The 12,469-nt window shown below is 42.2% G+C and overlaps 1 protein-coding gene across 1 annotated transcript in view; it reads left to right on the top strand.

Moving 5' to 3' along the window:
* SHLD2 (shieldin complex subunit 2) overlaps nt 1–8,259 on the top strand; it is a 61,316-nt gene extending 53,057 nt beyond the window's left edge. The window contains exons 7-9 of the mRNA XM_053305253.1: nt 655–889; nt 6,258–6,373; nt 7,857–8,259. Of these exons, the coding sequence (XP_053161228.1) occupies nt 655–889; nt 6,258–6,373; nt 7,857–8,029 (524 nt within the window). The 3' untranslated portion in view covers nt 8,030–8,259. The remainder of the gene's footprint in view (nt 1–654; nt 890–6,257; nt 6,374–7,856) is intronic.
* The last annotated feature ends 4,210 nt before the right edge of the window (nt 8,260–12,469 follow it).

Raw genomic sequence — 12,469 nt, 5'->3', positions numbered from 1 at the left:
TGTAACTCGCATCTCTTCCTCCCTAAATTTTCCTTTCTAGCTTGCTTTCTTCTCTAGCTTGTTCCATACAATGGAGGATGAGCTCCTCGGGTTGTGGAAAAAGAAGTGTTGGACTTATCGTAAAAGCTTCTTTTTAAACAGCCGAGGAGCTCATCCGAACCACCCAGTGTGGGTGGCCACTCGAGTGTCAAAGTGTTCCTTTTCTGGGAGGTGGATTGACTTCCAGGGTAACTAGCTTTGCAGGCTTTATATTTGCTGAACTCTGATGCCTTTTCTGTCTTTCACTTGTTTTCTCTATGTTGTATCCTGTATTATGAGCACTACGGGCCCGGAACTGGGGTTTGGCGCTTTCCAGGCAGGAAGCTAACCACATCTACAGTTCAGTTTTGGTCCTGTCTTCGGCGCATGCTCAGTGTACAACCCATACAATGGAGGATGAGCTCCTTGGCCGTGAAAAAGAGCCTTTCACAGTAAGGCCAATGCTTCTTTCTAACTTGGTACATGAATCATATAGTCTGAAAGGCATTCTTTGTTTATTTTAACTTCTGTGATAGTACAAGCAGAGACAGTTTGGTTAGCAATAAGCTTTTTTACATTTTCTTTTGCAATGGAAAACTAGATGAATATATTGACTGAATCCATTCTGTTTTGTAGGCACAATCCAAGTGAAAGCCTGCATCTCAGAGCTGAAATTTGCGGTTGCCTCCTCTCCATGTGGACAATTGATCTTTGATGCTAAAACTTCATTGCAACACATTTTTGCTTCTCTTTCTCTGATCACCTACACAGGCTGTGCAAAATGTGGACTTGAACGACAAACAGATGATAACAAGATTTACAATCAGTGCTTTAGCTGCTTGCCCTCTAACAAAGTGAAAATATTCTACAGGTAATTAAAAAAAAAGAGGGGGAGACAGACAGACAGAGAATAAGTGTCCTATACAAAGGGGTCCCACAGCCCTCTCTGATTATTTCAGACTTCCCAGACTGGATTCTGCAGGTTAAGATGGAGAAGGAAGGAGCCACGTAGGCTAGATGCATAGCATCTGCTGGATCCGTCAAGTACTGCACAGACCTGCGTAGCACATACAGACTTCCTCCTGCTGGCTGAGACAACCATCATATGTAAAAGTAGCCTGGATGGAATCTCCTTAAGAGCCGTAGAATTCTTCCTTTCCCACCACCGGAGCAAGCAATCAGCACCGTGAAAGCTGATTAGCTTAGCACCGATCCATTTAAATAGCACTTGTCTCATGCAGTGCACTGTTGTGCACACATGTCTGTAAAAGGCTAGAAGCGTTTTCCTGAATAATTACCATTTTTGCTTATTTAGCAACTAATGGGGACTTCTAAAAGCAGCATGTGATATTATATAGAACAATATTGCATGCCATTAATAGTTCTTTGGATCCTGGCCAAATATTTAAAACAAAGAATTATAGTCTGGTTTCTCTTCAGATCATATGACTCTGAATTGAAATCAATGAATTGCATGAAATATAGATTCTAATCAAATTCTGCAGTTTTGAATATGAGCTATTAATATGAATATTATTTGCATCATTTATTCTTTATTTAAATCTGGGGTGGTTTTTTGGTTTGTTAACCTGAGATAATAGTGAGTTGAGTTTAAAAATCTATTTTTGTTCTTCTCTTATTTTTGTGGTGTTGTAGAAAAGATATTTCCCCCCAACCTATTATTTTATAGTGGGCTACAGTCAAACAAAATTTAGTGACTTAACTGGATAAAAACACTCCAGTTTCAGAGAAAATGTGGTTTCTCAAACTTTGGGAAGACAGTGCTATAGCAGTGTAATTGTTAAGGCCTGTATTAGCACTATTACTTTTATATACCACTTTTCAACAAAAGGTTCTCAAAGTGGTTTACATAGAAAAAGAATAATAAGGAAGAAATGGTTCCCTATCCCCAAAGGGCTCACAGTCTAAAAAGAAATGCAAAGGAGATACCAGCAAGAGCCACTGGAGGGATGCTGTGCTGGGGCTGAAGAGGTTCAGATGCCCCCTCTCTCTCTGCTTAATCTAAAGAGACACCACTTTGAAAGGGGTGTGTTGTTCTAAATTATCTGTTGTTGTTAAAAGATGTGATCTGTGTATACAAATGTGTATGTATTAATCCCAGCATGATAATAGTGTGTCAATATACCAAGGATTTAAGGTACAGGAGGTTTCAGGATACACGCCTAATATGGAATCCCTGTCAAACCCTGCTATGGTTCAGTCTAAATTTTAAAATAAGAGCAACAGTTTGTTGAAACTAGATTCTGTATTCTAGTGGTGTGTATGTGGTGTGGGAGTTATGTGATTAGAACTCCCAGCGTCTTTTTCCTTTTCATTTGGATTGGGGTGACAGGTTTAACTCTTTACCCCATGTCAATTTCCCATTTGAAATCATCCCATCCTCTCCCCCCCCCCCCACTGCTGCCTAAAAGCTACTATGAGCCACAGAAGGGGAAACAATATGGGGTGGGGGGGGTGGATTTCCAACAACTTCTCAAAAAGAAACACACACCAGGTGGCAGTAGAGGATAAATTATGCAAAGGTCTGTATTAAAGAAAACAAATCCTATCAAATTCATCTGGCTGTGTTTCATATGACAATAGATGTCTGAAAGAACTTACCATGTTGAGCTTTTTCTTATTTCTGACACTTGCTTTAGTTGCACAGCTGGCATTCAAAGAGACCCCTTCACATGCTTTAAGTGTTTCCATGCAAAGCAGGGCTGTGCCAGTTTTCCTTTCGACTGCAGTCTTTTGCATTGGGTTAGAGCTTGAGTGGTTTTCTGGGACATACAAGGGACTTTGGGTGAAGGGGGCATTCTGCCTCAGGTGACATCTCAGGACAGCAGCCATAAGAATTCGTATATCTGTCTCGGGATGCTTCTCGGGATAATCGTCCTTTTGCGAGTGCATGGCAAAAACTGACCTGCATTATAAGCAGGTTTGTTTAGTTGATCAGAGTAAATGTATGTCTACCTACCTGCAATAGGGCTCAGAGTTGGTCACAATGATTATAAGAAAAATAATATAAAACTGGTAAACCTCCGCCTTCCAGTTTAGCCCTGCCCACCAGAAGTCATTTCCAATAAAAGAGCCCAATTCTTTTACTTCCCACTTCGGGAAAATGTTGTTTGGCTTTCATAAATCTTCAGGGGGTGGGGGTGGGGGGTTAGGCCGCCCTCTTACATGCCTTTTCTCCACTCAGACTTGCTGCCTGCCCCAGCCCATTTTTATCTGTAAAAACTGTGGAAGGGGGAAAAATCACAGAACTCTGTATAACATGTAGTTTGAGCCTGACTGATGCTGAATGTTGCCCAGTGGTTACTATGCTCAGCCAGCAGAGGCTTAAACATGAAGTTGGTGAGGAGGTGAGTGTCTAGGGGGCCCCAGTTGCGTCTCCCTGCCCCTCCTGCATCTCTCTGCTGTCACTGAGTTAGTGCCTCTGAGTTGTCCCCATCCCACTGAGAACCGTCTTCCCCTTTAAGGTAGCGTGTTGGGGCAGCCCTGTGTCATCACGAGGGCTGCAAAACTGCTCTCTCACTCAAAGGCATTGTGCAGCAAAGGTGGGTTACAGAGGCAGGCTAGGCAGCAACGAAGGCAAGCGGAGGTGCATTCTCAATCCTTGCATCAAGGCCATCTCCAACCTTGCTATGCCCGTTAGCCAGATTATAGGATGCTTTTTCTTTTCTTTTTTCCCCTTTCAAATTTTATGACTCCTCTTTTTTCCAAATTGAACTCAAGGTGGTTGAAACTGAGTAGTGGTTACATTGCATGTATGAGCCCAATAATTTCTTAGGTGCATTGAATTTTATAATAATATGAAATTTAGAGGAATCCCACCATCACCTAAAATATTCCCTAGTATCCTTGGTGGAAAAGGAGCTCTCCCCGCCACCCCACCGTTAAACCTAATCACTTGCTACTTATGCTGTGATATGAATGTAACAGTTACAGAAATGTGTAAGTCGTAAGGATTAAAATAGAGACCTTTTCAAATGTAACGTCTCCCCTGGAATACCGTGCAGTTTTTACCTTCTGTCTGAGAACTGGGAGGGTGTGTGTGTGTACCCAACATCTGATTCCAGTTTCACTGTGCGTAGAAATCTGAGGCAGTTGTACTAAGGTAAGTGAGGGAGCATTAGAGTGATCTCTGCATTTTGCCTTAATAAAACATCAATATTTGTCCTTTAAAAAAAAGTCTAGTTCCTTCTTAAAGTAAACCTTTCCTAGTGACATTATCAGGCACTGATAAGGCTGTAATTAGAAGCTAGTGTCCGGTGTTAATTATTTATTGCATTCTAAAATGAAGCATGTGAGTCTATTTCTCTTTGAAATTGCCATTTATTTTTAGGCAATTAAAAGTATTAGTGGGGAACTATTAGTGGGAAACTGAAATTGCTGCTAGGTTGCCAACAGGGCCTGCTCATGTTAATTGCTTGCATATGGAGAGTGGGCTGATTAAGCTCCACCAATAGTTTGTGTGTTCTGTACTTCAAAGCTGGGAATGTCCTTGACTCAAGAGTTGCCAAAGGTTAGATATGCTTGAGTATATTTATTTTTTGCTTTAACTTCTCCTGAAGCATAGACACATAGACTTCATGGCCCAGCTGCATATGTGAATGCTTATTTTTATTGCTCTCCTTGTTTTTCAGGACTCAGTTTTCAGCTTGTCTCCAGAACCTGTTTTCCATGCTAAGACTTACCATTGAAATGTATTTTGTGTGTTATCTATGAGTAGATAATATGCCCGTTCATCCCAATGGTGTTTCTATACCATTGGAACATTTATATACATATATATATACAGTTCTGCAATTAGGGACATCTCACCTTGACACTGGGTGGTCTGCAAGATTGTCCTTATGGGTTTCAACCATGCGGCAGGGAGCAAGACTAACAGGCTGGTCTGAAGCATGGTCAGGTACTCCCTTGTTCCTGCCTTCTGTGGTGCCCCCGGTGCTCCTGAGTTGAATGGAGTTTAGTTTTTAGTTCAGTTTAGTTTAGTGAGTTGCATGGATACTTGTTGCACTCTACAGGGCATTCTACAATGTACAGACCGTGTCCCTGTAATGGTGGTGGATGGTGCAAACTAGCTGGGGGTGGGAGGGAAATGAGCCATGGTGTGGTGCTTGAGGCTCCCATTCCACCCCACCCTGGCTACCTCTTTCCCTGGTTGGTGAGTTCAATCCCCAACAAGGGAAATAACTAGCCTGCAGGGCTCAGGGTGGGATGAGACCAGCGAAGGATGGAATGGGGGCATCTGTGGCTTGTTTTTCAACATCACCCAGCTTGTTTGCACTGGTCGCCGCTGCTCTGTAAGTAGGTGACAGAATAGCAGTCATCCGTTTGAGCATTTGCAGGGTGCCTTGCCCTCGTTGATGAGCCCTCCTAATTTGGAATTGGTACGAAGGGCATCCAGACATGAGAGTGTGACTTCCCAGCAGCCCTTTGAGCTGGGCTCTTTTTAGAAATTAAACACTCTTGGTGCATAGTTTATTGCTTCCCTTTTCAATATTTACACCCATGATTTTCAAGTAGTCCTTTGGAACATAGGAAGCTGCCTTATACCAAGTCAGACCATTGGTCCATCTAGTTCAGTATTGTTTGCACAGACTGGCAGTGGCTTCTCCGAGGTTACAGGCAGGAGTTTCTCTCAGCCCTATCTTGGAGATGCCAGGTATGGAATTTGGAACCTTCTATATTCAAGCCTGCAGGTGCTCTTCCCAGAGAGGCCCCACCCCCTAAAGGGAATTTCTTGTAGGGCTCACATGTAGCCTCCCATTCAAATGTAAACCAGGGTGGATGCTTCTTAACAAAGGGTACAGTTCATGCTTGCTACCACAAGACCAGCTCTCCTCCCATCAATTTGCTTCCAGAATAAAATAAAAAGTCCTTCCCTTAATCACAGATCTTCCTCTTGCTCATTTGGAATATCAGAATAGCGGAGTCAGGATGGCACTAACACTTTTAAAACCTCTTGTAAACCATCACTGATTTTTATTTCAAGGTGATGAAAAATACTTGTTTTAAAAATATATTGGCACCTTTTTCAAATCTGGCACATCAAATCATTAAGACAATGCAAAAAGATAAAGTAAAACCCCAAACCCTGCCACAAATAATAATATGTGACTGGAAGTTAACATGCTTAATTATCTTGTCCAGTTTAATGTAATAAGAGAAATTATATAATTTTATACATGTGCATGTAATCCTCTTTCCTCTGTTTCCTGACTTAGACCTGCACTGATGACTATAGAAGAAGATGGATATGAAATATCTGTACGAGTTGCATCTAAACTAATGGAGAAGATATTCCTCAACATTCCAGCAGAGTGGCTGAACAAGGCCATAGGTAATGCACTGTGAGTTATTTCTGTCACTGAAACAAACAGCCAGACAAAACTTAACGCCAAACGCTTGGTGCTACTCAGCTTTTGGTTATGTGAAATAGGAATTCTCCCATATCTCTTTTAAATATCTCATATTTAAAATTCTCCTTAAATTTGAAATTGATGCAGAAGTTTCTCAAGCCATGAGCCCCACCGCCTGTTAAGATCATCCGGAGAGGTTGTTCTGTGGTTGCTGCCCACTCGTTTGGCAGCTACTCGGGAACGGGCCTTCTCCGTTGCTGCCCCTGGACTTTGGAATGCGCTCCATGTTGAAATAAGAGTCTCCCCATCTCTGGCAACTGTTAAAAAGGCATTTTTAATTAGATTAATGGTTTAAAAAAATTAATGTTTTTAAATGATTTTAATGTTTAAATGATTAATTGTTTAATTTAGTCTTGATTTTAATTGTTTTGGTTTTGGTTTTATGTAAACTGCCCTGAGCCATTTTTGGAAGGGCAGTATATAAATAAAATAAATTAAGCAAGCCAGACATACTGACTGTTTTGGAACTTCAGCAAACACTTTTTTCAGGGGTTAGTATGTGTAGTATCCCTTTTTTAAAAAATGCTATAACTATTTCAAAGATTCCATTGCGGAAGCATATAATAAAGATGGTTTTTAAGAGCCTTGTAAAATTCAGTTACACATATTCTGAATGGCATCATGTAGTTTTGGGGTTTTTTTAATGCAGTGGCCATGAGTGGGGAGTGTGCATCTGTGAGCTTTGTGTGGGAACATTCGCTGTTCCTCCCCCTTGATGGAGGTCAGGAATTTCATGTCAGTGGCCAACTTTGCTCCCACCCAGCAGTGGCCAGTGTGGTGACAGTGAGAGGCACTTTTAAGTATAAATTACTAGGTGCTTACCGCTCCTCCCACCACACCTGAAAGCCGTTCAGAGCTGCGCCGTGGTGCCCAGCACCCGCTGCTGTAGAAGATCGGCTCCACCACTCAGCAGATGGAGGCCATTTCCGTGGCCAGCAAATGGCCTCCACGCATGTGTGGAGGCCAGCTGAGTGGCAGAGCCGATCCTCCGCCACAGCGGGTGCTGGCCAGTGTGCCGCTGCTCTGAACAGCTTTCAGGTGCAGCGGTAGGAGAGGTAAGCACCTACTAATTTCCAGTTAAAGGTGCCTCCCACCCTACGCCTGGCGGCGCCTACACCAACCACCACTGCTCCCACCTCAGCAGTGTGTTGCCTGTTTAAAATGTTTGCCTTCTTTTTCAACTTCAGACAGCTGTGAATGGGCTCGCTTGTCTTAATATTCTTGAAGTATGATTGTGTTACAAATCACGAAATGCTCCACATGGTTTTAAAAGTATATTTGGCAGGGGGCCCAGCTGTAACTATTTTTCCTGCATTTCTTCCAGAAGGTATGTCCAGGGAAGAGAACTTGCCTCAAACACGCATCAGAAAGGTGTCTGACTCTGTCATTCCTTGTCTCTTTCAGATACTTCCTTGGATACCAAGTATGGCATGATTGTAGCAGACCTGTGCCATTCACTGCTCACAGACACTCAAGCATCCTATTGTTTGGAAATCAGGAGCCATTTTGTTCTGGATGAAAACAGCTATCCTCTGGAGAAGGATTTTCATCTGCTGGGTTTTCATATTGATCTTTGAAGCAGAGGTTTCTAACAGGACTGATCAGTTGCTTCCCCTGCTCCTCTTTCCAAACAAACCTGAGATTTAAAAATAATAATGAAATAGAAATTTTATTTTTTTATTTTTTACTTAAATATACAAGGTCTTCAGATGTACTGTTTGCATACATCATTGTAATATTCATGAATAGTAATTATTTCCATGGAATCTTCCCAGCAAGCAGTAATAAACTGAGTTTTGTAACCAAATTTTCTCTTGTCAATCCTTCATCCTTTAAACATCAAGAATTTCCTGAAGGCAGATTAATGTTGAAGTATTTCAAAAACATACTGCCATTTTTCACGTCTTGTTTAAGAAATACTTTTCCCTGTCTCACCCATCTCTTATCCCAACTCTTGTCTTTCTATAAACTTATACTGTGCTATTTTTCATAAAATTATTTTCATAATTTCTTTTTCATAAGAAATGATCATCATACAATTGAGCATCCTGACTATCAACTACTGGGATGGTTGTGTCAAAAACAAAATCTAGGTTTCGAGATATCTCTCCTTCAAAGCAAAGTCCCAACTGCCTTATGAAATATTTGAATTCTGATCTCTTTATTTTCTGTAGAGCCTTTCATCTGAAGTTTCCAGACTTTTACTTCAGCTGTTTCATTAATAAGTCTGATAAAACAGTTGACTAATATCTGTATTTTCATTCTAGTCTCTTGTTTCCTAGATGAAAGTTGCATGCATATTCCAAATCAAACAATGGTTTCTGTGGCAACATTATTAAAACAAAGGAAGAGAAGACTTTTAATTATGTTTACTTAATAGACATCAGAGAAATCTGGTAGATAAACTGAGGTGAAATCTGCTTACTAGCCCTTGCTCTTTGGAAGAGGGGAGACACATCCATTTCAATTTCATTTCTATCCTGATTTCAGCACAGAAATTGCCTTGTTTACCATGGCAGATGGCCTGTGCCAGGAGAAGGACAAAAGGAACATGACCTTACTAAGGGGCTATTCTTACGATCACAAAAATCGGGCTAGGAAAATCCTAGCCCAATTTTTGTGATCGTAAGAACCACCAGGCTCGCAGCCGAGCCCGGTGGTTCTGGAGCGACTAAGCCACTCCTGTAGCCCACCCCTTAGCCCGGGTTTGCGGAGCGAGCACTCTGCAAACCCGGGCTATCTGCTCGTGAGTAGCCGTGGCTCCGCGCCGCGGCTACTTGCAAGTAGACCCCCGGCCGGGAGGCTTAAAAGCAGTCTCCCAGCTCAGGGGTCTCCCCAGTATGCCCTGCGTGCTTGCGCAGGGCATACTGGGGCTTCCGTGAGCCGCGAGGCCCCCGAGCTCCCCAGCCCCCGCTGGCTCTGTCTTGGAGCCAGCCAACGTGTGGGCGGCTGATCCAGCCGCCCAGGGCTCCCTGCCCGCTCATGAGCGGAGAGAGTGGGCTTAGCCCGCTCTTCCTGCTCACGGCTAGGAACCGGGTCTCACTGATCGTGAGACCCAGTCCAATTTCTTCTGAAACTCTCATCAGCTTTTCATACCATCAACCAAACAACCTTTCTTGACTGGCTGCCTGGGATGGGGAGCACTGCACTCCAATGGTTCTGTTTCTATTTGGATGGTTGTTACCAACAGGTAATTCTGGAGAGACATGTGCCATGAGATACAGAACAAGTGTTCTATAGAACACCACATTGTTCTATATTCTCTCCCATGTTGTTTAACATTTACATGAAATGTCTGCATAAAATAATCAGAGGATTTGGAGTGAGATGTCATCAGTATGCCAACACCCAGCTCTATTCCTCCTTTTTATTCAATTCTGGTAAGGAAGTGAATATGTTAAACCAGAGTGGACCAGATGATGGCCAATAAACTAAAGCTCAGTCCAGGCAAGGTGGAGTTACTGATGGCAAGTGTTTCATCTGACTTGGAAGACACTGTTCAGTCTTCTGGGTGGTGTTCTGCTTCCCTTTAAAAGATCAAGTTTACAGCTTGCAGGAGACTATAAAGGCTGAATCTATCTCTGCATGCACAAGTAATATCTGTAACACAAAGCGCCTTTCCACCAGCTATGACCCCCTCCCCCAAGACAGAGATAGCTTAGCCACTCTTATCTGTGCCCTATTGATCTTCAGACTAGACTGCTCTGGGTGCCAGGAGTCAACATCGACTTAACGGCTCACTTTACCTTTACTATGCCATACTAATAACTTTCAGAAGGATAGCTGTATTAGTTTTGTTGGTCTGCTGGATGACAGGAGAGCTGGTCTTGTGGTAGCAAGCATGACTTTGTCCCCTTAGCTAAGCAGGGTCTGCCGTGGTTGCATATGAATGGGAGACTTGATGTGTGAGCACTGTAAGATATTCCCCTTAGGGGATGGAGCCACTCTGGGAAGAGCAGTAGTATAGGTATCCACCAGCTGTCAAACTCCATGTGCTTTTGTTTATAAACAGAAGAACATGGCTGGAGAATGATGTCATGGCCACGTGGGTGCTGACATCATGGGAGATGTCAAAATGGGCTTACGTCACTGGAAATGGTCAAAGGATGGGCTTACGTCACAGGAAATGGGCAGAAGAGACCTCTACGTGACCGGAATGAGTCAGAACTAGGGGTACACCCTCACCCCTAGTAGTTTGGCCTCCACTCCTACTCCAGGATATGTCCAGGCATGTCCTGAAGGTGGGCATGTGATCCCTCTATGAACACTAATCACTCTCTCTCTCTCTCTCTCTCTCTCTCTCTCTCTCTCTCTCTATATATATATATATATATAAATATATATATATAAAATTGGTTTCCATCAACCCTGGCTGCAATTCTATGCAACATTTACTTTATCAGTTTTGAAAAATTAAGCCATATAGATCACAGAGCTGACAGAGAATTTATTCTGAAGATCTCTCCTTTCAATTCAATTGCAGCCAGGGTTGATAGAAACCATATATATATTTAATTTAAATAAGATTTTAATTTTTTCTTTAACCAATTTTTTTAAGAACATAGGTCAAAGATATCATGATCATGAGTGTTAATCATAACTCTTAATTATATTCTGTGAACTTATTGGTACATTCACACATTATGTTCAACAATTGTACAATGAGTGTACACACAGGTACAAATCTATGCACAGTTACAGTCATTCAAATGTTACAGAGATACAGTATTATACTTCCTATCTGTACTGTGCATTTGAAGGGCCTGTATCCCAGTTTGAATTTTAAAATGAACCCAGGTACAGTAATTCACAGCAACATGTGTACACTTCCATAGAATAGTGTCTGAATTGGGATAAAAGTGGCCAAGGAATGACTAGAGGATTTGGGGAAGATGGAATAGATCTAGGCAAGGAACAGGAACATGGAGGAAACCTTTTCAAAGTGTATCCTCCATTTTAGAATGGAAACACTAATCATGGCTGCATGCTTAAAAGAGATCTCACTTGGGAATATTTTAATGAAGTTTCTGTACATGTGAATAAGTCAGGCATGTGTGCAAAAATGCAAACAGTGCAACAAAGAAATGTAAGGCCTGGTTGCCGAATGAAACAATATTATGATCTCTGAATATGTATTACATCTCTGAATACGTACTAAGGTTATATTAGACAACAAAAATCTACTTTTACTAGAAAATGATGATTAAATAGAATCTTCTTGACTAGTGATTTAAATTGTGATTTAAATCATTAAAATAGAGTTATGTGAAGTGATTTAAATCGTGATTTAAATCATAGCAGCCCTGATCACAACCATTCTATACAGTTTCCAAGTCAAAGCCTTAATCAACCCATGTGGGCTTACTCCCAGGTAACTGTTGTGTGCATAGACTTGCAACCTAAAGATATATCCCAGAAATGTTTTTATTGTGAGACAGAGAGAAAAAAGTCTTTCTTTTTAAAAAGTGTGCATGTGCATATTTGTGAGAAGAAAGGAAATTAGTAGGCTTTGGTGGAAACTTTTCACCATCAGAACTTGTGCTAATAGAATGCTTTCTTGGGCTAAGTTTTACAACTGTCAGTGGTACAATAGTCACCAAGGATCTCTCTGGGGACCCCAATGATCGTACAAATGGTGAGTCTGCAAAAACAAGAGGGCTCAGGGAGACACTGATATTCCTACAGACCCAGGGTGGTGGGGCTTGTTCGTAGAGGGGTCGCTTGACCCTGTTTTGGCCAATAAAGTTACACAAACTGGCCACCCAACCATTATCACGCCTGCGCACTCGGCCCTTTCCGGGGTCTGAAACCTGTTCCTATTGGTCCAGGATGGCTAGGCATGTTCATAGAGGGATCACATGCCCACCTTCAGGACGTGCCTGGACATATTCTGGGGTAGGAGCGGAGGGAGGGGGCAAAACTTCTGGGGGTGAGGGTGTACCCCAGGTACTGACTCAGTCCGGTCATGTGGGGGTCTCCTCTGCCCATTTCCTGCAACGTAAGCCCCTCCTTTGACC

Source organism: Hemicordylus capensis, chromosome 3, assembly GCF_027244095.1.
Source record: "Hemicordylus capensis ecotype Gifberg chromosome 3, rHemCap1.1.pri, whole genome shotgun sequence".
Taxonomy (NCBI): domain Eukaryota; kingdom Metazoa; phylum Chordata; class Lepidosauria; order Squamata; family Cordylidae; genus Hemicordylus; species Hemicordylus capensis.
This window is presented reverse-complemented; position numbering and strand designations above follow the sequence as displayed.